The following is a 27,120-nucleotide window of genomic DNA, read 5'->3' on the forward strand; positions in this document are numbered from 1 at the left end:
TTCGTACTTTTCTATCAGCCAGTACACATTCGAGAATTTGGATCTACAGGTACGGGGTAGAAACAACTGCTATGCTTGGGAAATAGATAGGATATAATAATAATAATAATATATATTGAATCTATAATATGCGTACCATTCAGAATCAGGGATAGCAGATGCGAATAAAGACTCATCGCTTTTAAAGGACAGAAAACGCCAAAGGAGAGAAGGATTAATTTTGGCCCGTGTAGATTCGATATCAATCATCCTTTTTCATATGTAAAAAAATCATCATATAAAATCATCAATCATATACATAATTTGGGCTGTATTTTTGCACACTCGGGGGATGGTGGGGTGGGGGTTAAGTATAGCGGGGCTGCATGCAATAAGTAACCTAACCTAAATAAACCAAAATACCAACTAAATATATAACTAAAATATAGCTACAATGTAGTTTTCCACTGAGTCGAAGCTAATTGTCTCCGTATACAGACAGCTATAAACCGGTTGTTGTATGATTTTATAGATTCAGATTCTCGAGTGTGTAGTGGCTAACAGAGAAGTACCCAATTTTTTTTTAACTTTGCAAAGCCAAGAGTTAATCTGAATAAAAACTGATCAGAAATATCGAAATCTATATATCGATTATCGAATATCGAAAGTAAAAATATCGATACTTCGATATATCGTTTGATCAAATTATCGCCCAACACTAAAGCGGGGCTCCCACTGCGTCAATAAAGTTAATAAAGCTGTCCGTAAGGTTAATAAACCGTTTTCCTCTTATAACTTTATTGACTTTATGGTTGTCGGAAAGAAGTTAAACTTTATTTAACTTTTTCCATACGTTCCGGAAAGTTTTGCCAATAGGAAAAGACTTGTAGAAAATATCAATTCAGATAAAAGAAACTAATTAGATAGCCTGTCTTGAACTTTTTTCTCTAATATGTGGAACATTGAAGCAGAAGACTTGCTTATTTCACTAGTGAGAAATAAACCTTTGATATACAGTTCCTCACAAGGGGAACATAAGGACAGAATTTGTGTTGAAAATGCATTCAAGGAAATAAGTGAAGTAGGCCTAATGTGTCAAGAATTGGGTCCTCATTTTGTAGGTGAGCTAACATCTGTGTTCATTCTTTTGAAAATATTGCTAGGGTATTGATAATAGGTTTCTTTTTAGGCTATCCCATGCCAGAAGTTCTCTTAAGGCATATAGGGAGAATTAGTCAAAATAATTAAACCATCTAGAGAGAATCAATCAGTTGTCCTAGTATTGTGAATTTAAAGCTTAAACAAAACCCAGGAAAAGTGTCTCTATTAATAGCCGACCATATCCAAAAGTCAACATAAAAGCCAGTTCAATCTTTGGTAAAATTCTACATTAGCTACTTTTGGCTCTTTTGAAAAGGGACTAGTTTAGGAAAATGAAACTTTCAGGGATAGATCTACAGGCTTAAGTATGTCCCAGAAAGGTATTTTAAAGTACATATCTCCACTTGTCCTCCCTCTAGAGGGTCCTGAAATTTATATACCTATGGAAAACTTCACAAAACAACGTTTTACCTTAATTTTTAGCAATCATTTTCTTTTTGTCTGACTAGTTCTGAAAATGTAATTCTTGTCATTTGAGTAGAATTTTAAGCCATATTACTGTTTATTTCTTCAAGATTTAGAAAATGTATATAGACTATCTTTAAAATCTTATAAATTGGGATTGAGCAAAGTTGTGAAACTGAAAACAATTTCATTTGAGAAGATCCATTTTGCAAGCTCCAATTTTTATAACACAGATTTTTAAAGATCATCAAAGGTCAGGACCCTCTTGAAATAGAAACAGTGTAAAGTAGGTACTTCAAAATACATTCCTGGGACATACTTTCGTCAATATCTACCAAATCATATTATTGAGTTGGGTTTAGAAATAGGCATGAAAATCAACTTTAAGGTAATTTTGCCCTAATATACCTTCCATTAGATTTTCGAATTTTTGGTCCCTGTAAGTACAACTTTGCTGCTCTAATGATGATCTCCTCTGCCCACTCACCCCTAGTGGTCCTAGCCATACCCTCATATAATATATTTCACTTTTGTTTTTATATGCTTATTGTTTACATTTTTTTTTCAATGGTTATATTCATTCTTGACTTTTGAAAATCATGATATTATAGATTAATTGTAGAATTCATTTGCTTGAAAAGAATAAATCTGAGTGGCATAAATATGTTATCTAAAAATGCAGAAAACAATTAGTAGAAAATTAAAATCTGATTCATAAAATCATGTTGCATATCAGAGTAATAATTTATTTTTTTGGGGAGGCAAAGTCTTTGGCTGTTACTGGTACTAATAGCCTAGAGGGATAGGGTGCATAGTCAAGAGTAGAAATTATTAGAATTGTCTATAACTTAATTTTACCAATGCTGACACTACCAATTTTAGTCCCTTTTCTGTGATATATATATATATATATATATATATATATATATATATATATATATATATATATATATATATATATATATATATATATATATATATATATATATATATATATATATATATATATATATATATATATATATATATATATATATATATATATATATATATATATATATATATATATATTTTTTTTTTATATATATATATATTGTCCTCATTTTCTGGTATTGCAAATGCATGTACTGGTAGTTTTCTAGTTTTTACACATTGAACAATGTTGTTTTGTTATTGTAGAGTTGTTTATGGATGTTTAAAAACTGTCAACAAGCTACCAACATTCACCTTAAAAATTTGGACAGATTGATCAACACCATTTTCCAATTTTTATTGCCCAAAATAAGAAAATTTCAGCAAATCTCCAACTATCACCTTAAAAAACTGTAGAAAATTGGGACTCTCATTCCTAGGTCTGTCCTCATCACACTGTGGGTAAGACTGTACAGGCATGGGCGCCCCGAAGCTGAATTCCAGGGGGGGCAAACCTCATAGAATGTGCACTTGTTATGCTATAGAATATAAAACTCCGACCACAAATATAACAATAATGCAGCAACATTCCGCCAGGGGGGGGAGCCCCCCCCCAAATGGGTACCCATGTGTACAGGTAAAGAGAAAGCAGGTTGATAACGGTTGCATTAACGTGAATTGGATAGAGATTAATTAACATAAAGTAAACATAAGATAGAATCTATTTTGATAGATGTTTCAGACCTTCATAATAAGGAGAAGTTGTAGGTAAAATGTTAGTTTAGAAATACTCAGAGCACTATTTTTACTATCAATTTGGAATGTTTCCAATTTGCAAAATTATACAGAGTCTAACTAGAAAAGGACCATTGCAAATTTGGCTTTTAACATGATCTAAGCCCTAAGACCTTTCTAGCCATAACCTATAGCCCAAGAGGATAAAATTCATAGGTCTTAAATTTAAAGTATAAATTTAGAATTTGGCTTACAAAATTATTTAGACACTGAGACCTACCTTGTCAAATTCTACAGCCAATGAGATCATTGTTGTTTCACTACTTAAATTACTTACATGATCCTCAGTGCCTTTAGGGAAACATCCCTGTTATGGCACTCTCTAGGTGGCTGTCAGTTAGTTTGTCAGGTCTTGTTTCTCTGATACTTGGCTATCTGAAATTTTGCAATTTAAACTGTTGGTAAGGGTCTCCCCAGAGTGTTTGGCCAGTGGAGCCCAAACTCATGAACTTTGAAGGAGTGTGTACACATTGTAGTATTAACAGTTCTCAGTCATTAAAGGGAGATGTTTAAGAGTTGTGTGTGTACATGTGTTCTTTCAATAATTGGTCAAGTCAATTTTTATCATGCATTTAGTGTGTCTCCTTTCACAACACTTTCTGGGAGACTTTTCCAGTTGTAAAAAGCTCTGACTCTCCAAAAATTGGTTCTTGATTTATTTAGGGCATGGGACTAAGAACAGTTTTACCAATTGACATTGTGTAGTCGGGGTTTAGGAGAGCTGAAAGTAATGTTTGAAGCTAAGTTTTTTTCAACTTGTTTTTAAGTTTGAACATCTGGAGTTTGTCTCTTCTGTACTTGAGTGGTGGACCTTGCACTTTCTGTAACCTCTCTTCATCTTGTCTAAGTCTGTATTAGAGTTAGAACCCCATATGACACTACTATACTCAATAACAGGCCTGACTAACCCTTTGTACAGCTTTACAAAAGTCTGCTGGTTGAGATGCTTGAAGCTCTGCCCAATTAGACCAGTGAGTTGAGAGGCCTTCAAAGCTATTTTATTTGTATTGCTTTTATAGCCAAACCATAGCTTTTGTAAATCAATCTTTCTATAGTTAACTGTGGGGCTGTTTCTTTTCTCTTGCTGATCTGTATGACTTTTTTTTTGCTTGATTTGAATTTTAGCCCAAGGTTTTTCAGGTTTTCTGTCAGTTTGTCAACATCTTCTTGAATGATGGCTTTTTCTGTGTGTGATACCATTTTTCTGCAGAGTTTAGGGTCATCTGCAAAAGTATTGGTAGAGCTTGAGATATTGCTGTTAATTTTGTTGGTAAATAGTATGACCAAGAGGGGTCCAAGAACACTACCTTGAATGACTCCACTTGTATCTCTGGCTGGTTCAGAAAAGGTCTCACCAACCTTGACTCTTTGCATTTGGTTTTTCAGGAAAGACTGAACCCAGTTTAGTTGTTTTTGTCTGGATACCAAAATTCCGTAGATGTCCATCAAGATGTGGATGGGATCAAGATGTGTTCATTTGTTCAGCGTGTCTAATAGTTGCGTGGCACAACTTTTGTTTGGAAGGAACCTGTACTGATCTGGGTTTATCAGTTTGTTCTTTAGGACATTGTGCAGTATGCGGTTTCTGATACACCCTTCCATTAGTTTACAGACAAGTGACGTGAGACATTCTGGTCTGTAATTTTCTCCATTTGCCCTTTCTGCTTTCAATCAAAATTGAGTGTTTGATTCACTCATCCATATAATTTGAGGTTGATAGGTTCTGATAGAATTTTGGTACATTTATATTATGATGTTTCTTATAAATTGAAAGATCAGGATTCAAAGGGATCTTTTTCTTCTTTACTATAGATTCCCTTTTTAAACTCCAGAAGTCATGAGAATTTAGTTTGGGATTTGATAATACAAATAAAGCTAAAACAATATATAAACAAATAACAAGTAAATAATACATTATATATATTTTGTTCCAGACATGCAGTTTTTTTTTCATTATTTGTGGAACTTAAGGTATGAAATTTTATTTTTCCAGCTGGGTAATGTTATGCCATCTCTGCTGCTGGTGTATTTTTATTTTTATTATACCCATGTTAAAATGCCAATAATCTGGTACCATTTAGGTTTTTAGATGGAATTCTGTCAGTAGAATTCACTGTAACATGTTTTATATTTATTAACTTCAAATTTATATGAGTTATCTTTTTTCTTATAGCTCATGAATGTGAAGATAAATTCAAAAAATTGAGGGAAACCTATTACTGACAAAAGCGAAGCATAAAAAAACCATCAGGATCCTCAGGAGAAGAGAGGAAAATTATGTGATGCTTTTTGGTCAGACCACATTAAACTCCGGCAAAGCAAAAAAAGCAGGGTCTCAAATTATAAACCAGACCAAAGTAGGGAAAGCACAAGCTCACCCATGGAATACATAGTAAGAAGTCCATCAATGGAGTATATGGAAGAAAATGATATGCCCAGCACTTCTGTGTATGAGGAAGAATCCAACCCTCTTGAACAGACTTCTCAAAGTTCTTCTCACGTCAATGCTGGTATTGGAACACCTGGAAGGTTTGCTCTCTTCATTCTTCTCACTTTTTCAAAGGAAATAAGTCTCCTCCTAAAATCAAATATCCATTCAAGAGATAAAGCTCAATATATTTTTGAGGCAAACCAATAGAAAAAAGTGGTATGAAAGTATTCTTCGTTTCATTAAGTATAGACTATATATAATCTTTTTTTAAGTTAATTAAAAAAAGCTTTTCAGAAAAGTAAGTTTTTTAAAAAAGTAAAGAACTCCATTAAACCCAAATGAACAAAAATAGAATCAAATAATCTACCAAGAAAAAGACAGACTATATTTTTTACTTTAATGAACAGAATTAAAATGAATTTACTGAAAAAAAATCTGCATTGTCAGTTTAATATAAATATGATGATATTTATTCCTTAAAATCTTAATTGGTTTTGACTTCTTAAAGTTAGAAAAGTGAAGACATTTAAAAGAATATTTTCAGTAAAGTACAAATTATATTCTGGCTTTTGGAAAGCTTGGAATTTAGAACCCCACTCATATTAGTGTCTGCTTGTTTTGAGTTTGACTCTTATATATATTAATTTCTATTTGTTTTCTCTTTCATTTATTTATTGATACTGATTTGTGGAAGTTGTATTCTTGGTAGATTATTTGATTCTATCTTTGTTCATTTTGGTTTAATGTAGTTCTTTACTTTTTGTTAAAAAATTTATTTTTTTTAAAAAGTGTTTTGTTTAATTTCTGTTTGTTTTATATTTACATAGTCCTTTTCACGGAGAAAGACTGAGCCTCTTCTAAAGTTAAACAACTGTCTCTTCCATAAAAAAAAAATTTAAAGACCCCCTGGGCATAGCTTACAACCCTTGCCCCTAATCTTTTGGGATTGTTTCAGCCCCAAAGGCCTTGTTATATGATATTAGACTAGCTATCTCAAAATTTCTATTAGATGCATTTCAAGATAATACAATGTGTGTGTGTGTGGGGGGGGGGGGTAGATCCCCACTGATCACTTTGACTCTTAAAAAGAACAAGAGACAGTCTCATTACTAATCCAATTAGCCCCCTCCAAAGTTAATATGACCCACTTTCTATAAAAACCATCCCCAGGACATAACTTACAACCTTTGCCCTGGGTGCTCTGTCATCCTCAAATACATAATTTATAAAACTCTCCACTACATAGAACAAAATGGCTATCTCAAAACTTTGATTGGATGTGTTTTGGGAAATAGTGGGCTTGAAAGGGGTGTTAGTTGCCTTCCAATCACTTTCGACTATTAAAAAGGGTACAAGCCATTCCAATTTCCAATATAATGTTCCTTTTTTTAAGTTTATACAACAACACATTCAATAAACAGTGCCCCGGTATCACCCTCCCCCCCCCTCAAAAAAAGAAAAAAATAGTATTCATTATGACCACATTATTATTTTATTAATTTGCTATCAATTAAATTAACGATATTTATTGGGTTTTATATTTCTACAATTATCCATGTCTTTATTCACCCAACTTCAAAATACTTTATAAAAGGTTTTTTTTAAAGCTCTAAAACAATTAAAAAACAAACTTAAACTTGTTTTAAATGATCAAAATTGAACTAATAGCAAGCACACATAATCCTTCTTGTAAGTGGGTCTGCTGCCCCTTAAGGATTCTGCTGAATTTGAAGAGGTTTTTAAGTATTTTAAAAATTAACAAAACTACAAAAAAAAGGATAAATCGAGTATTAACAATAAAAAATTGAACGTTTAGGGGAAGTAGTGTATATTTGATTATTTTTTTCAATGTAATGATCTGTGTGGTAGTTTGTCTATAAAATTCAAATGAAAATGTAAGTTTTTGTGTTTTTATCTGATCTGGGAGAGAATATTTCAATTTTAACTACTGATGACTAGATTCATCAGATATGTAAAAATTTACTTCAATATGCTTGTGGTTTACGGAATTTGAAAAATCAATTTAGAGGCTAGTAATTCTACTAATTTCTTAGATAGTATATATATATATATATATATATATATATATATATATATATATATATATATATATATATATATATATATATATATATATAATCTTTAACTTGAATAATTCTACTTTTAGCTCTAATAGCAAGAAGAAATCCAAGTCTACAGAGCTGGATTTGCAAATCACTAGCTTAACCCAAAGAATTGGAGATGTTGTAGAGGCAATGGGGAATAAAAATAAAAAAGAACTGTCAAACGATGGACAAGAAATTCCAGATGTATTGTATATATATATATATATATATATATATATATATATATATATATATATATATATATATATATATATATATATATATATATATATATATATATATATATATATATATATATATATATATATATATATATATATATATATATATATATATATATATATATTATATATATATATACACATCATACTCACCCAAAGAATTGGAGATGTTGTAGAGGCAATGGGGAATAAAAATAAAAAAGAACTGTCAAACGATGGACAAGAAATTCCAGATGTATTTGCTGTGGCAATTTCAAAAGATTTAAAGACTTTACCAAGTGATTTGCAGATAAGTGCAAAAGCAGAAATGTATGCTGTACGAGCAAAATATTGAGACTTAGCATAAAAAATGATGAAGCAACAAGCATCTATCTTGAGAAACTTTGACTTTCATAATCATGCTAGGAAGTAAGTGGACTGCCATTTGCATACTTCCTAGGGTTTATTTTATTTTTAAACTAGCTAACTAGATGACTACCTCATGTTGCATATATACATATGTATATATATATATATATATATATATATATATATATATATATATATATATATATATATATATATATATATATACATTTATTATTATGTATATTTTTGTATGGCACTTAGTATGATTCTTTATTTTGTTTTAGTATAGCCAGTGAGTAAATAAACAATTATACAAACAATATATTGTACTTTATTTATAATTTGAATATTACTAGAACTGGACAATATGGTATGTAGCACAAGTTTATAATCAGATAGGAAAAGAAAATTGAGGATTTATTGTCTATTGATAATATCATTCTGCCAAGGCACACTCCCAACACCATTGAGGTAACTGCAGAATATATCTCGAAGTTGCCTCACCCTTGCAGTATAGTTATTTGCACTACTTCTTCTTATGTTAGTCCATGTATCAACTGGCCTTGAGAAATTTCTCCACTGGGCATTATTTTCATCACCATTATCAATTTCATCAGGACGTATGTATCGTGCATTAATTGATGTTATGCTATCCCTCACTCTCAAAAAATTATGCAAGATAACACAACACATAACAATTTGGTTTACTTTTTCAAGTGAGGCATCAATTGGTGTGTCGAAGATTTGCCACTTGGAGGCTAAAATGCCAAAACTGTTTTCAATTACTCTTCTGGCCCTTGCTAGTAGTTAAAAACTCTTTTGTCATTTGCTAAATATTTCCCTGGGTATGGCCTCATGATATGCATCCTCAAAGGAAAAACTTCATCTCCCACAATAAAGTGAGGAAACATTACTCTTGATTGTGGGAGGAGAACATTAGGTGGAAGAGGGAAGGTCCCATTATCCTAGTCTTGGGCAAATTTTGTTTTAGAAAATATACCTCCATCACTCCCACTACCAGGTGCACCAATGTCAACAAAGGTAAACTTGTAATCAGCATCACAAATTGCCATTAAGACAATACTAAAAAAAATCTTATAATTATAAAATGTTGAGCCTGAATTGTGAGGGGCAATGATGCGGATGTGCTTACCATCCACAGCACCACAACAATTTGGAATATTCCAAATATGAAGAAATTTATCAGCAATTTTCTTCAATGTTTCTGTAGACGGTGTGGGTAAATACTCACTTTGAAGAGTTTCAATAATTGCTGCCATGGTTTCCTGTGTTATTTTTACTATTGTACTGTGCCCAAGTCTGTGCTCATAGGTCAAAGACTTTTGGTAATTACCTGCTGCTAAGTAGTGCACAGTAACACAAAGTCTTTCAGCAAGAGTGATAGGTTTCCTCATATTGGTTGTCTTTTTTTCTAATCTTGCAAACACTTTACTTAGAAGGAAATTCCATGTTTCTGGGGACATTCTTACATAGTTGGCAAATAGAATTATGTCATTTGAAAAAAGTAACTCTTTCATTAAATTGTGAACTGGGCCCTGATCTTTTCACTTAGAAACTTTGAAGACGTTCCTCACACAAACTCTTCTTGTACTTTTTACAACTCTCCTTTTCTTCAAAAGTAATATCAGGAGCAACTGCATATTCAAAAGTAATAAAATTTCTTCTTCCATCTTGATCTAAAAAGCAAAGAACAGGGAATGTTAAACATATGTGTATATGCAACTAGAAAAAAATGGGAGGAATTCCATTGGTTGTACAGTGAATTTAGTTTGAAGCCATGCATCTTAAGAATTTGATCAATTAGTGGTTCCAGTCAGATCTCTTGTGTACTCTAGGTAACGTTCCTATTGGGAATCAGAATCAGAGGACAGCAAGCATTCCTAAATCTGTAATCCTTAGTCTCAGGATAGAGGTAACGAAACTCAATCAGATCCCATTACATTCAATTCATAGGAGAAGGGATTCAAACCCTTTGTCATGCTACCTCTAAATTAAAAGTCAGAAAACACCTTTAAGATATGAAAGCCTCCTTGAGATAAAGCAACCCATAAGTTTAAACATTACCCCCCATTTCAGTTCAATAAGAAGCATGTTGAACTTTGTTTATGCTCCAAGTCAATTTTAAACCTTAAAAAACATTTATTCATATTACACTTGATGTCATTGCTTGCCCTCTCTGAAAAATGTAATGCAAATGACCTAGTAAGAATCCTTTGCTACCACCAATTCTAGCTGTTTTGCCAAGTTCAGCACGTCCAGATCAATCTCCAACCCCCCAACCCCCTCTATACACACACTTTTAATATCCCATAAAACCAATGTTTTGCCCCTTCATAGACATTTTGTATTTTTTTTGTTAAACTTAGTGCAACAATTAAAAAAACCACACAGGCTATTTAGCTACCATACAAATCTAACCTTTTTGAGATAGTAATCTTACACCTCATTTGGAAGCATGCAGCATGAATGCTGAAACTTGTGTCTCAGTGTGTCTTGAATTGCACTGAAAGTTTACATGGGCTTCATTAGAGGTAAGTTCATTAGTTGATGCAAAAGTATGGTAAAACACAAAAACTTTATTTGGGGGCCATAAATTGGAAATTAAATACCAGATTTTTAATCAGAAAAAAACATGAATAATGATCAATCCATAAGAAATATAAAATGGTTTTTATATTTTTGCTTTGAGTGTGATAAATTTCTAGGCGACACAAAATTGTGTCGTAATTTTGTCTGTAGCATATATCTTTTGTTTATTTCAATATAAAACTTTGTTCACTATAAAAATAATACCAGTTTTGGAAAAATTCTAGTATAACTATTTTTACTATCTTGGAAAGGGGTTGGTTTATGAAAATGATGGTGTTGCCAAGCTTCCTCTGATTTCTTAAGCTCTTTTGTTTGCTTACTTGACAGGTCTTTAAAACCTATTGAAATTTTGACAAAACAACATGTTACCTTAATTTTCAGATACCAGTTTCTGTTTCTCTGGTCTTTATTGTGAAAATACCATTTCAGTAAAATTTTAAGCCATATTAATCATTTGTTTTTTAAAATTAGGAAATGTATTTTTAGAACTCTAAAACCTCATAAATTGGGACTGAGCAAAGATGTGAAGCTGAAAACAGTTTTGTTGTACTTCATTTAAGCAGAAAATTTGTTTTGTAAGGTTTCATGTTCATAACAATAAGATTTTTTAGGGTCATCAAATCTAACTGCCTTGTTTAGGGAGCAGAGAATGTAGGTACACTTAAAAGTGCCTTCCTGGGACACAGGGCTACTTTAGTCTGTGGACCTGTCCCTGAAAATTTCATTTCCCTGACCTAACTCCTTTCAAAGATATCAAAGTGTAGCTAAGCTAAAATTTTACCGCAGTTTCCTAAATGCAAATCATTAAATATTGCATCAGCCTAGATAAATAGGATTTCGGTTAAATCTGATACACACCTAGGCCAGCTTATAAATTCACAAGCTTGTAAGGAACTAATTTTGGTACAGACTCTGTTTATTGTTCAGATGAGCACAAATTGGCCTAGGTGTTTATGAATTTTGATGAACTAATAACTGATCAGCCTACTGGAAGTTTTTATCACATAGTCCAGCAAAAATTTGGGGGCCTAGGCTACTTTTTATCTGAGCCTTCTTTAATAAATTTTAATGTGAAAACAACGTCTAACTTAAGACTAACTTATTAAATTGAAAAAGTTATCAAAAAAAAAATGTCAGATATACTCAAGAATGAACGTGTGAATAATTCAAATTAATTGCTTCAAAATATTTCCATAAAGTCAGGAAGGTAAAATTCATGTGTGAGCGGGACGAACTTTACGGTATGTAACTTAGCGGAATACTTTATTAACTTTATTGACGCCGTGGGAGCCCCGCATAAGAAGTATGTTCTTTATCTAGGGTTGCCAGAAAAACAAACACGAAACAAGGGTTGCCAAAACTTTTAGGGACAAAAGTGTCCAAATCAGTCAAACAAGGATCTTTTAGTGTCCTTCTAGACAATTAAGGCCTGTTTTTTTAATAAAATCATCATTCCTCGTCATTCCTCATCATTCCACAATTTGTATGTTTTTTAATGGAATGATTGTAACTTTCAACTAACAGACTTTTAACTAACAGAGGAATGTGCGAATTTCTCCTGTGTTATTTAGAATTCCCCACAATTTGCAAAAAATCATAGCATATTTATGTTGGTAAGTCTATTTTTATGCTGGAAGTGCAATATTCTCCAAAAGTGTGTAATTAGTCTCATTTCAAACGTTTTCTTGTCATATTTACAAGTGAAATTTCATTAAGGGTCTCCTATTATGATTTTGTCTGTGGTATCATTATTCTACCTGGTTGATAGCCTAACAAATTAGTTTATGTGAAAACTTTGTGTGGGTTATAGAAAAATGTTGCCGGATCTAAGGCTGTTATGCCACCTGTGTAAATGAGTCACCCTTAGGGCTAGCCTATGTAAATTTTTCAGCAAGATTCTGGCAAATGTTTATAAAACTAAAAAAGCTTAGACTAGGCTATAGGGAAGGGGTTGCATTGAGAAAAATCCCCCAGTGCTTGGCCACCAATGCATAATCTTTGACTAAGTATCCTAATCAAAATATACTCATCCTAAACATAGTAAACAGGCCCCAAATCTGGGACAATATATTGGCTGTGTGTTTAGTCAGTGGGTATTGGCTGATAATTAAGATTAGTCTGCTTAGGATTTGCTGTACAATGTTGAAAAAAATTGGGTTAAAACATCTTGTATATCATAAAGGAAGAATCTAATTGTTTTGGTGTTTTCTTTTAGCTTTTTGATCCTTGGCCTATATTTAGTATCCTTATGGAAGGAGTGTATTTGTAAGGAAATTGCTTATTTTAGGCAATTTAGAAAAAGCATAAAAAACAGAATTGATTAACGCTTTTACCTTGTCCCTAGTTCAGTTATGGAATCTTGTACACTATACCAAGGCTGTACCCAGAGGGGGGCGGGTTGAACACCCCCCTCCCCAAAAAAAAATGTTTGTTTGACTTGTAAAAACTTAACAAAAACAATATAAAAAAATTTTGTATGCATTTTTTGAGGTTTTTGTGTAACCCCCCCCCCCCCCCAACCCCCAAAAAAATCTTTGAGTAAAACCCTCTCCAAAAAATCTTTAAGTAAAACCCCCTCCAAAACAAAATCCTGGGTACATCCTTGGGCTATACAACATATTTAGGCTACTATATTTCATTAACATTAACCAAACTTGACTTCTTTTGTGGGTACCATAAAATGCACAAGTACCCAAATTCTAGAATCATCTTGAAAAGAAGATATCAAACTTTTACTGCCAATAAAACAATGCACTATAATTTAAAATCCAAACATATTTTAGTTAAATCATATATAAATGTAAGCTAATAATTATAAAAAAAAAATAATATGCCCTAAAAAAAGCGATTGCCTAGGAAATTATGAAAATTCTAAATCACTGTTGAACCACTTGAAAACAAGCAAATGTGGATGCGGCTAGAGTTGGAGTAGGGTAACTCTTCTTACTTTAAGGTAATAATCATCCAAAAACAGAAAGTTTTTCCCAAAACATAATACAAAATATATATAACAATGTCCTCAATGTTAGAGCATGGAAGAGTCACTTTTTTTAAATGTTCATCTTACACATGGTAGTTTATGTTTGATTAACTCAACTTCAACAGTTATTAACTCACTTCAACAGTGAGAGATTTTGGATGTGGATGGGGGTGAAGGTTGGTATCTCTTCTTACTTAAAGCTAAAAGTCATTCAAATACAGAAAATATTCCAAGTATGTAACAACAAAATGCTCATAAAAAATCATTAATGTTAAATTATGGAAGTGCAAAATTTTATATTTTCATTGTATCTAAGGTATTTACATAAATTATATTTATATAAATTTTATAATATTTTACCTATAAAAGATGTTCATCTTGCATAAAACAGTTCTTGTTTGATTATTGAATCATTGGAAAAATAAGTTAGCTAATAGACAGCAAAAGACGGAGCATGTTTAAGGAGATATTTTTGAAAATATCGTCAATGGTAATTTATGAAAGTTCCACTCTTTTTCTAAAGGTTCAGTTTACATAGGATAATGTTTGAACTTATTGACTCACTTAACAATTGCATAAATCTGGATGTGGTTGGGGTTGAAGCAGGGCAACTCTCCTTATAGTTCCAAGGACACCAAAATGAAAACATATTTAGCCCTCTTAATCTATTTTAGGTCTATTCATACCTGAAAATCGGGTTTCCTAGGAGTTTTTATTTAGCTGCTAGGCTATAAGCATTTTTAGTTAGAATAAATTCGCAAAACAATGTTGTCAATAATAAAACAATGATAAACTGCGGATCTGAATAATATTAGGGAAAACTATTTCCTATGAATCCCACAGTGTTTTTCATTAGTGAAAATTAAAAATTTACAAAATCTGTTGATTGTTATATATATATTAGTGAAAATACATTTTGTGGAAAAATATGACCTAAACTTCAGAAAGTGACTATTCTGATGCGTCGCAAAATATTTTTAATGATGACCAAGAACTAGATGGAATGAAAGATACCATTTCAGGATATTTGTTCCAGCTAGACCCCGACGTCGCGCCGGCGGATCGATTGAACGCCGCCGACTAGACGCCCGGTTGAACGCTGCTGAAGTGTCGTAACGCCGCCGGCGCGCCACAGGCACGCCACCGCCAAAAGAGGTGGCGGCGTTTGGTCGACTTTAAATTAATTTTGCGGCAATTCTTTATTGCGTCAACCGCAAATTCGGAGCTTTTTATTCTCGAGTGGTTTAGTATTTCGATTTTCCTGATTAGAAATCAAGCAGGGCTTGCACTATCCCCGAATTTTCGGGTATTTCCCCGAAAATTTATGCGTCACTCCGAAAAAAAATTTGGTCCCCCGAATCCCCGAAAACCACGCAATCACAGTGCCACCCTTAGCGATTTATCACCAGTGACTTTCCCTGCCAAATATTACTTGGAATACCATAATTCTTCACTTCTCTTGTTCATTAATTTTCGTCTCTTTTGTTACTTTGCATAAAAAACAGACAGATGCAATATGCAATTGCAAATATTGCAATAGACACAGTTCTTCATATGTTGACAAAAAACAAGATCGTTTTTATGAAATGAATTTAAATCATTTCGAATGCAGTTTCCCAATCGCTATTTCTTACATCGTTTGCAGTCAAGAATTTTATTTTCAAGTTGAATCCCAAAAAAAATTTTGTGACAAAATTTAGCAATAGACTAAGCAATGTATAAGATTTAGGAATTAAAGATTGAACTGGAAGTTACCTCAAAAATATGATTCAATTCAATATATTCAATTTATTAAATACTATAATAAATACATAAATACACTTAAGCGCAAGAGGTCCCAAAAAGCATAGCTTGTAGAGGATCTCGTATCAATCACAAACTCGACACAAAACAAATCAGGGAAGGAAAAAAATAAAACAATATCTCAAAAATATAAACACAATGCGAGAAAAATCAACCAAAAAAAACAAAAACAACTGCTACACAATAACCTTTGAATTAATTTTATCCAAACTGAAAATGTCCTGTAATTTATTAAAATTTCAAACCATTAATGATATTATTAAACAACAGGGTTCGAATATAATTAAACATAATAAGTGAGGATAAAAGAAAAAAAAACTATATAAAGTAAAGAGGAAAAAATAGATAAAGCAAAATGAATAAAGAAATAAAGAAAAAAAAAACGAAATTACTTCAAGCCTTAGAGAATATTTTTCTGCCAAGGGAAGAAGAGTTTTGATAAGAGAAAGTTCACTGGGAATAGAGCTCCAAAGAGCAATTGCTCTATAAATTGGTGACTTCTCAGCTGCTGAGGATATCCTTTTAGGTAGCCGAAATTGGTGAACAGAGCTCCGAAGCAAAGTATGGCACTTACCTTTTGATACTAGATCAAAGTAGGATAAGATGTTGGGAGGAAGCAAGAAATTGAAGGCTCGATGAGCTAGTTTTAGGTTCTGCTTCTTGATAACCACATCTAAGGAATCTAGACCTGTATGACTGTTAAGATCAGCTGTAGGATAGAGTCGGGGAAGGCGAAAAGTCGCCGTCACCGCTCTATTCTGTGCTGTTCGGAGTTGCCGAAGGGAAGAATAGTTAGTAATGCCCCATACAGTGCAGCAATAAGAAAGATAAGGAAGGACAAATGAATAGTAAAGAGAAAGCATTACATCAGGAGGAAAAAATTGATTGGCACGATGAAGCATAGACACTTGACGAGAAATTATAGAATGTGTATAGAAAATATGAGTTTTGAAAGAAAGAAAACAATCAACATGCACACCAAAAAGTTTAACACAAGAGCACTGGGGAATTTATCAGTACCATAAAAAAATAACGATTGTTCGGAAAGGTTCAGACACGTGGTATGGGCTTCCAAAATGAATAATGCTACTCTTAGAGCTATTCAACAGCATCCCGTTCTGCTCACATCAATGACGCACATGGTTGAGCAGAAGCTGAGCCTTAGCAACAGCAGAGGGCAGATCATTAGAAACCACAAAAGAATTACTATCGTCTGCAAACAAAGCAGTGTGAGTATCAAGGCTGGGAGATGAAGGAAGATCATTAATATATATAAGAAAGAGGAGTGGTCCCAAAACTGAGCCTTGAGGTACCTCTTTGGAAACCGAAGCCAGATCCGAATATTTCCCATCGTAACGCACAAACTGATATCAATTAGCCAGGTAAGATTTAAACCATTCAAAGGTAATTCCCTGAACTCCAAGTAGAGACAGTTTTCTCAGTAAGAAAAAACGATCTACCATGTCAAAAGCTTTATAAAAATCAACAAATAGTCCTAGAACACAACGACCATTGTCTATGTTAACACGCAGGAATTCTGTAACGTCAACTAGAGCACATGCAGTAGAGAGTTTAGGTCGGAAGCCATACTGGTGATCAGACAGAACAGAACCGCTTCCAATTGAAGCACCAGTAGACAGGAATGAAAAAAGCCTCTTATGCACAACTTTTTCAAGTAATTTTGAGAAAATTGGGAGAATTGATATAGTTCTATAATTTGACACAAAGCTGGGATCACCCTTCGTAAAAAGAGGGAATACTTTTGCAACTTTAAACGAATCAGGGTATACACCTTTTGAAATAGATAGATTAAAAATATGGGTAAGGGGTTCAATAAAATAAGAAGAAACAGACTTAAGCACATGGTTTGTTAGTCCAAGCGCATCAGCTGTGTTACTGCTACTTAAAGAAGAAATAAAATCACATATCGCTATGCTTGTACAAGGAGTTAGAAAAATACTTCTCTCAGCTGGTGAAGATTTACCTAGTTTAGGAAAGGAGGGGGTCTTAACAGTTGGTAGGGAGGTAAAATAAGAGTTGAAGGCACTAGGTAAAGCTGCTTTTTCAATAGTTGAACTGTCTGCATTCTTGAAGGCAGTAGGCTGTTTCTTTGATTGTTTCCAACGATATAAAGCTTCATTAACTACACTCCAAACTTTCTGTAGATTACCTTTGCATTCCTGAATTTTCAACAAAAAATAATTCTTCTTAGATAGTCTAATTTTAGATATTAATACATTCTTATAATGCTTATACTTTGATAAATCATCAGGTTTAAGGGTTTTGCAAGCCAGCTTGAAAAGCTCTGACTTCTGCATTGTTTATCTCACAGGACGAGAAGAAATCCAAGGCATCTTGGGTTTATATTTACTAGAAGATTTTACTAGGGGAAATCTTTTTTCAATTATTGATGTCAGCCGACTCATTAATGAGGCTGAAGCCCTATTAACATCTTCAGAATTCATTACTGAACACCAATCACTAGCACTAAGACCAGCCATAAGGCTATGAACATTGCCCTGACTATAAATTCTTGAATAAGACTCACGTCTGGTATTTTCTTGGTTCAGCATTTTTAATTTGGGAACAAAAATAAACTGAAAAATGGTCAGAAAGATCAGAGAAAATAATACCAGAGGAAAATTTAATATCATTTTTAGAAGACAGGAAAATGTTGTCAATCAGAGTTGCAGAAGATCCGACTGGATCAACACGAGTAGGAAAAAAAATGCAAGGAAGAAGGCCAGAGGAAGAAATAGATTAAAAAAACGGTCAAACTCATTATCACAGCAACAGCAATCATATAAGAAAATTAAAATATATTTTCTTGTAAATTATTATCGCTTATAATCTGCAGTTGTACCAAACCAATCCTGCTCAACTCATTCTCAGAGCTATACTGTGGTGTTTCTACTCCCCATAGTATAGTGCCGACGGTTTGATATCATTCTATTTTCCCTTCTTGTTTTAGTTTTTTTTTTAAAGCTTTTTCCAATATGCAATGTTTAGAAGTTCTCCAAAAAAAAAAGTCCCACCAGATCCCAAATCAAATTCCAGTGAAAGTGCCATAGTGAAAGATACACATCTTGGCTGGTCAAGCACACTATCTTAAAGTTCAAATTATAGCTCCAATTCGGAGAATAGGACAATGATAAGTGTAGGGGCTAATGTAACCATAAATGATGATAATGGGTTTCAAGAGGTGCTCTCTAGAAGCTCTAAAAAAGGAAAAAAACCTCCCCAATCAAAAGTATTTCCCCTCTCCCTGCCCAAGATCATCCCTCCAAAAACTTAGGAATTTACCTTAAAATTACTCTTACTACCCCCTTTGAAATAAAAATGATCACTGCAATAAGAGTTGCAATTTTTAAATTGCTAAAATCAATGTTCTCTCTTAATATTAACCGTGATGGGTCTCTGCTAATAGCTGTAGAAGATCAGAAATCAGCGGATACAATAATTAACCTAAAATCCCTTCTGAAGACCCAAATTATTGCATCTAATTGGAACCCAAAACAATCACCAACAAAAATAGTAGTTCATAAGGTTCCCCAAGAGATATCCACTCAGGAGTTAAAAGAAGGCCTCTCAGATAGGGCTGGAATCACGATCCCAGTTGAGGATGTTACCCAACTTGGCAAACCTAACTCTAATGGCCTAAAAACTAGTAGATCCTTCTTATTCACACTGATGGAAAAAAGAAATATCCCAGAAAAATTATTCCTATTGGGGCAAACCAAACCACACAAGGAATACAAACCTAAGCCTATCCAGTGTCAGAATTGTCTCAAACTGGGACACACGACATAAATGCAATGAAATTCTCCGAGAGTGTAGTAATTGTAAAGCTTTCCATCCTAAAGAGCTGACAACTTGCAACAACACTCAGCCTACATGCATCAATTGCAAAAGCCCTCATGAATCTACAAATAAATCATTAAGCCCTGCTTACCCCTGCTTAACAAGAAAAGAGCTCTAACACTCCAAATATCAACAGAAAAGGCCATCCCATACCCCTTTGCAGCAATGGAAGCAAATGCTGCCCAACAATACCAAATAAAGCCTGTAATGAAACCAACCAAAACCCCCAAGTCAAACGCCCCCAATGTATCAAGCACCCCATATAAAACACCATCTTCTAAGCCCCCTAGCTCAAATTCCTATCAGAAGGAATCACCAAGCCAACAAGCCTCCTTGTCCGGTGAGATGGGGTCAGCCTGGCCCCCCCCCCTCCCAAGAAGAAACAAACCCGAAACACTACCAGGAATCAATCCACTAACCGACAAACAGGATGCACAACCAAAAATGCAATCCCCAAATAAATGCTTATTCATTCTAAACTGTAATGCAGTTCAGGCCACGAACATATATCAACTACAGAAAACAAAAATCATTGCAGAATTGACAAAAATCTACATCCCAGATTATATACTCATTCAAGCAAAAAAATATCTTGCTTTACTTTTAACAAAGCTGAACATTGATACACAGCCATATGAAGAATAAATCAACAACACAACGTATATCAATACTCCAATGGAATGTAAGATCACTCACAGAAAATAAGCTAAATGAACTAATATCTTTTATGAATAATAATTCCATTAATATTGCTTCCCTCCAGGAAACTCATTTAACCCAAAATCAACAAATTAAGTCTCTGGGATATACTATCCTCAGAAAGGATAGATCTTCAAAGAGAAAAGGAGGTGGGGTAGCTTTATTAGTTGAAAATAATATAAAATTTTGTTGCATCAATTTTCCAGATTTTGCAAATGATGTTGATGTAATTGGTATCAGTGTTTGGCTGAATAATTTGAAAACCTATATAATGAGCTTTTATAACCCTAATGGCCAAACTACAGATGCCAAGGATTTCTTCAATTATATAAATAATTCTAATATGTTAAAAAATATCATTATTTGTGGAGATTTCAATGCCCACAGCCTTTTGTGGGGGAATAAACCAGCAGATAAAGCTGGTAAATTCATTGAGCATATGACTTCATATAATAATGAATTAGCTGTCGCTACTCCTCCAAACCTGAATACATATTTCAACCCCAAAAGTGGCAGATTGTCTACAATTGTCCTACAAATTGTGTGATTAAATTTTTTGAATAAAATTTACATAAATAAAATTGTTAGTCTGTATATTAACCACTTTGTAGTTGGTTGCAATCTAAACAAACCTGCTGTCACTCTATATTATACCTCCAATTATATTATCACTAAAGCTACTTGGTTTATTCTTCAAAATAAGCTAAATGATGAAATTACAAGTTTCACCCAAAGTTCATGCATTTCAAACACAACAGTTGACACACATGCTGAAGCCTTGACATCTTTACTAATAAATACAGCTAATCATGCTATCCCCAGGACAACACCTAAGAAAACATTCCCTAAATAAATTCCTAAAGCATGGTGGACAAATGAGTGCCTAAATAAATGGAGAATAAAAAAGGCAGCTAGGACAGAATTCATAAAAAAAACATCACCTACTACATATTTAAAAAAATTACAAGCAGAATCTAATCTAAAAAGGACTATAATAGATGTTATATATAATTACTGGAATAATTTTGCAAATAATCTCTCCGGAGAAACACATGAGCCAATTATACATAAAGTCATAAGCCACATCTGTGGGAAAAAGACTTTCCCCAACCCACTCCTGTATGAGCTTATACATAATAATACCCATTATGACAATGATAATGAAAAAGCTAACCTATTTGCAACTCTTTTTGTGAATAAGCTAACATCAAATAATCAAAGCAAACTGTCCCCAATTCCTATGAACCCAAGTTACTAACCACGCCCAGGATCCGAGTACATAACTAATCCATTTCCAATCCAGGAATTGAATAAGGCAATATATCATATTAGGACCAAAACTAGCGGCAGCTATGACAATATACACCCTACATGGATAAAGAATCTCACCCCTTCATACAAACAAGAACTGCTAAATTGTTATAATCACGCTTGGTCATCTTCTCTGTTCCCCAATATATGGAAATGTTTGTCCCTCCTACCAATCCTAAAGAAAAATAAACCCAAAGATAACCCTGAGTCTTATAGACCCATAATGATTACTCCTGTGATGGGGAAAATAATGGAGAAAATGATATATCACAGACTCCTCTGGTTTGTTGAAAAAAATAATATGATCCCTCACGCTCAAACTGGTTTAAGGAAACACCACTCCTCAACAGATGCTTTCATTTTGCTAACAACTGCAATAAATGAATCTTTCTCAAAAAATAATCTCCTAGTTGCAGCTTTCCTAGATTTTGAAGGGGCATATGACAATGTGAACCACCAAAACCTTTTAAACAAACTTGCAAACCTTGGAGTACCCCCTAAGCTAGTATCTTTTATTATATCCTTCATAGAAGCGCGAAGTTTCATCGTTTGTGTTGGTTCAGCCTCTTCACCCCAAAACACAATAACCAAAGGCCTACCTCAAGGAGCAGTCATCAGTTGCCTCCTATTTGCCCTATATCCCTGGGACATGAACCTACCCCACACGAATCTACAATATGCTGATTATCTAGTGCTATGGTCATCTGGCAACACCTTCCAGATAGCACAGTCAAATCTGCAAAAGTCACTTTTCCAGTTTCAAAAATTCTCTCAACATTCAGATTTACCCATTGCACCCACCAAGTCAAAAATAATCCAATTTCACCGGAAGCGAAACCATGTTAATGCAAAACTAACTCTAAATAAAACAACTATTCCAGAAGATAATCATATTAATTACCTAGGTCTCATGCTTGACCAAAAACTTTGAAGGGGCATATGACAATGTGAACCACCAAAACCTTTTAAACAAACTTGCAAACCTTGGAGTACCCCCTAAGCTAGTATCTTTTATTATATCCTTCATAGAAGCGCGAAGTTTCATCGTTTGTGTTGGTTCAGCCTCTTCACCCCAAAACACAATAACCAAAGGCCTACCTCAAGGAGCAGTCATCAGTTGCCTCCTATTTGCCCTATATCCCTGGGACATGAACCTACCCCACACGAATCTACAATATGCTGATTATCTAGTGCTATGGTCATCTGGCAACACCTTCCAGATAGCACAGTCAAATCTGCAAAAGTCACTTTTCCAGTTTCAAAAATTCTCTCAACATTCAGATTTACCCATTGCACCCACCAAGTCAAAAATAATCCAATTTCACCGGAAGCGAAACCATGTTAATGCAAAACTAATTCTAAATAAAACAACTATTCCAGAAAATAATCATATTAATTACCTAGGTCTCATGCTTCACCAAAAACTCAATTTCCACCTTCACATTTCAAACACAATAAAAAAATGCAATAGAAAAGCAATTATACTAAAAAGACTTCTTTCCACACCCCGGGGTTGTAAGGAGAAAACCTTACTCCAGTTTTATAAATCACATATAAGACCCCATATTGACTATGGGCTCATCGTCTATGGAGCATGTGCAAAGACCCAGATGCAAAAAATTGAAAAAATACAAAATGATATAATATGTCTTATATTTGGCCTTAGGAAACCCATAAGCACCAAGTTTCTGCTTATGGAGAGTGGATTAACAACAATAAGGGAGAGACGTAGCTTTCTCTTGACAAAACATCTTACAAAAATCGAATCAAATAGCTCACACACACTACATAATTGGTTAAGAAATCCAGCCATGTATATAGGCATTGAAGATGAGTATGCCAATATTCATAAGAAGTTCTCAATACCAGCAAAGTCTATTACACCCACTTTCCCCCGATCCCCCCATGGAATTAGTCAAGTCCCATAATAAATAATGAGTTCTCAAAGTGGAATAAAGATGTAACCCCCATTGCTTTTGTCCAGAAAAAATTTGCAGAACTTAATACAATTACCTATAAAAATCACTTCCAAATATTTGTTGATGGGTCAAAAATGAATGAGAAGGTTGCAAGTGGTGTTTTCCTTCCTAACCAGAAAATTGCAATGGGCGAGAGATTATATAATAATTTATGTATAATGTCTGCTGAGTTAAATGCCATAATCATGGCATTAGAACACCTTAAAGAAAACCAACCTTTAATTGCAAATTCAAATAATATTATCATATATTCCGACTCTCTATCAAGCCTTGAGATGCTGGCCCCAGCTCCTCAATATAAGTTGGACATTGACACTTATCATTGTCTCAGTATTATTGATAATATTACTTCAAGTAGCATAAAAACTTATTTTCAGTACCTTCCTAGTCACTCTGGCATAAGTGGTAATCATCAGGTTGATAAAATAGCAAAAAATGCAATAAATATTGACCAGCCAAGTGGGAGACCAATCCCGATTAGAGATGTTTACCGATGCAGACTATCAGTTATTAATTTTAGTAAGTTTAATCCTATCCTTTTCGCCTTTCCCAATAAGTATCTTTCTAAAATTTATCATAGAATTCGTTCTGGAACAAATGGATTAAATTTTCTTGCATTCTCGTATAAGTTTTCTTATTCAAGTGGTTCAATTCCCTGTCCCCTTTTTGCAGGCGTTGTAGTATGAATAATGAAACAATAGACCATTGCCTATTTGAATGTAATATGCTGACGTCTGCACAACATACCTTGCTTTGTAAACTGTTAAAATGCTTCAAACACCACAAAATCTCACTATCAGACAAGAGTCTAGTCAACTATATCTACACACAGAGCACAGAAATCGACATCTGTCATCTTATATTTGAACTCCTTGAGTCAAAAGGTCTACTGAATGATGTCTGAGAATATCTAATAAATAAGAGATAACCAAGCCAGTAGCTCTGTAGCCCACAGAGTGAAGCAAAAAGAAGAGGGCTAAATAGTACCAACTGAATAGCCCGCCTGCTCAGTGTTTCCACTTCTCCCGATTTTTCGGGAGATCTACCGAATTTCTAATCCATCTCCCGACAAAAAAAGAAGATACCGAATCTCCCGAAAATCTCCAGAAAACTTGATCCCTGGGAAAAAAAGTATGCTTTCCCCGTAAAAAATAAACGATTTCTGGTAAATTTTTTGACAAACATTCGTGTAACAGGAAGTAACGCTCTTCATTTATCGATTATTCTCTTGTCTTGTGATGCTGAAGACGCTTTTAGATGCTGAAGACATTAATACATTACAGGACAGGTTTTAGAGACAAACAGGCCAGGATGCCACAAAGCATTTAGATCTATATTATTTGTAAGTATAGGCTATAAAGATTATAAGAAATTATCTTAAAATAAGATATTTTAACATAGGTAATTCATTATCTAAATACTCTCTTCCTGAAATCCTAGACTAAAAAGACAGTGTCGTATAATCAAAGATCTTAAAACCAGCAATTAAATAGGATACAACTGATTGTTTTGTTGATGAATGTTTTAAAAATATTTTGATCATTATCTAACCAAGTCTGATAAAATTATTACTGCTCTATATTCTGGAATTGTTTTTGGTACCTGTCTAATATACCACAACCAGTCGAGAATTTGTGACGCAAAAAACTAGTCAAGCAGCTTCTATAAAAAGAGAATTGCTATTGTGCGTTAAGCAAACTGGGGTCTCTCACTCCATGAACAATATTCCTTTGGGGTAGAAGGGCAAACGAAGATACCTAGGTTAGGTTAGGTTACGTATAAAATATATGCTATGCTTTACCCCCCCCCCCCTAATGTGCAAATATACAGCCCAAAATTGTTTCTAAACTGTTGAATTTTCATCATGTTGTTTAATTTAATTTGCATTAACCAAACTTCACTTCTCGAGTGGTTATCAAACAGCTCCTGGTAACGAACTGTAAGTAAGGAGCGACACGGCTCAATGGTAACCGAAACTCTAAAAAAATGAATTTTGATACCGATAGATACATCAAAAGAATCAGATTTTAATCAGTTTTCATCAAGTTTAGTCTTACCCATCAGAAGTTACGCGCCTGAGAAAATTTGGCTGATCTTGGAAAAAAAGAAGGAAAGACCCCTAAAAAATATAGAACCTTAATGAAAATCACACCATCATATTCAACGTATCAGAGAACTCTACTGTAGAGGTTTCAAGTTCCTATCTACAAAAATGTGGAATATTGAATTTTTTGCCAGAAGAAAAATCACGGATGCGTGTTTATGTTTTTTTTTTCCAGGGGTGAGTGTATCGACAGAGTGGTCCTAGAATATCGTGGAAGGGCTCATTGGAACGGAAATTAAAATTTCTAGTGCCCTTTTTAACTGACCAAAAAATGGAGGGCAACCAGGCCCCCTCCCACACTCATTTTTTCCCCAAAGTTATCCGATCAAAATTTTGAGATAGCCATTTTGTTCAGCGTGGTCGAAAATATGATAACTATGTCTTTCAGGATGACTTAATCCCCCGAAGTCTCCGAGGGGAGGGTTGAAAGTTATGAACTTTACCCAATGTTATCATATAGTATTGGTTATTGGGAAATGTACAGACGTTTTCAGGGGGGATTTTTTCTGGTAGGTGGGGGGATGGGTCGGGGGTTATACTGGAGGATCTTTCCATGAAGGAAGTTGTCGTGGGGAAAGGGACATTGCTGTAACGGGGGCGCCGGATTTACCAGCATTATTAAAGAAAAAGTTCAGAAATTAAATATAAATAGACAAGTTTTTCAAGTGAAAGTAAGGAGCAACATCAAAACTTAAAACGAACAGATATTATTACATATATGATTGGGTTCACTCCCTAGTCAATACCTCGCTCTTAAAGCAAAAGATTTTTTAGTACTTTCATAAGAGCTATTTATTCTAATTAACGGCCTTTGTGATTAAGGGGTAATTTTTGAAGAATTGGAACAAAATTCAAACTTTAACTTAATGAGAAAGGTATTGACTACGGGGCGAACCTCCTAATATATGTATTGAAAATCTATGCATATAGAAGTTCGTTACGTTAGTTATTTCATAAGTTACGTATATTTATTACTAATCAAAACGTTCGTAAATAAAATTAAACAAGTTTCGAGAAATCCATTTCACCAAATAAGAATTAAATTGTTATGCAAATTATTTTTTAATTATTCATGTACGGTTAGACAAAATTAAAACCTGCATTAATTCAAAAACGTTTAAAAATTAAATAAAAAAAGGTTTTTTTAACTGAAAGTAAGGAACGACGTTAAAACTTAAAACGAACAGAAATTATTCTGTATATGAAAGGGGCTGTCCCCTCGTCAACGCCTTGCTCTTTACGCTAAAGTTAGACTCTTTCTCACAACGCTATGTTTTAAAAAAATAACAACTTTAGCGTAAAGAGCGAGGCGGTGAAGAGGGGACAGCCCCTTTCATATACGGACTAATTTCCGTTCGTTTTAAGTTTTAACGTCGTTCCTTACTTTCAGTTAAA

At 33.8% G+C, this 27,120-nt stretch overlaps 2 protein-coding genes across 2 annotated transcripts; one reads left to right on the forward strand and one right to left on the reverse strand.

Moving 5' to 3' along the window:
• Nucleotides 1-904: 904 nt before the first annotated feature.
• LOC148945560 (uncharacterized) lies at nt 905-8,674 on the forward strand. Its single transcript, XM_089099081.1, has 4 exons — nt 905-1,100; nt 5,426-5,781; nt 7,851-7,992; nt 8,663-8,674. Exons 2-4 carry the CDS (start codon nt 5,633-5,635, stop codon nt 8,672-8,674), a joined length of 303 nt encoding a protein of 100 aa, XP_088955207.1. The 5' UTR covers nt 905-1,100; nt 5,426-5,632.
• On the reverse strand, nt 4,246-4,698 carry LOC148945561 (uncharacterized). The gene has a single exon (XM_089099080.1). The coding sequence runs from the start codon at nt 4,696-4,698 to the stop codon at nt 4,246-4,248; it is 453 nt and encodes a 150-aa protein (XP_088955206.1).
• Nucleotides 8,675-27,120: the final 18,446 nt, after the last annotated feature.

The sequence above is a fragment of the Artemia sp. Qi Xiang Cuo genome, chromosome 13 (genome assembly GCF_049724085.1).
Source record: "Artemia sp. Qi Xiang Cuo chromosome 13, ASM4972408v1, whole genome shotgun sequence".
Classification (NCBI taxonomy): Eukaryota; Metazoa; Arthropoda; class Branchiopoda; order Anostraca; family Artemiidae; genus Artemia; species Artemia sp. Qi Xiang Cuo.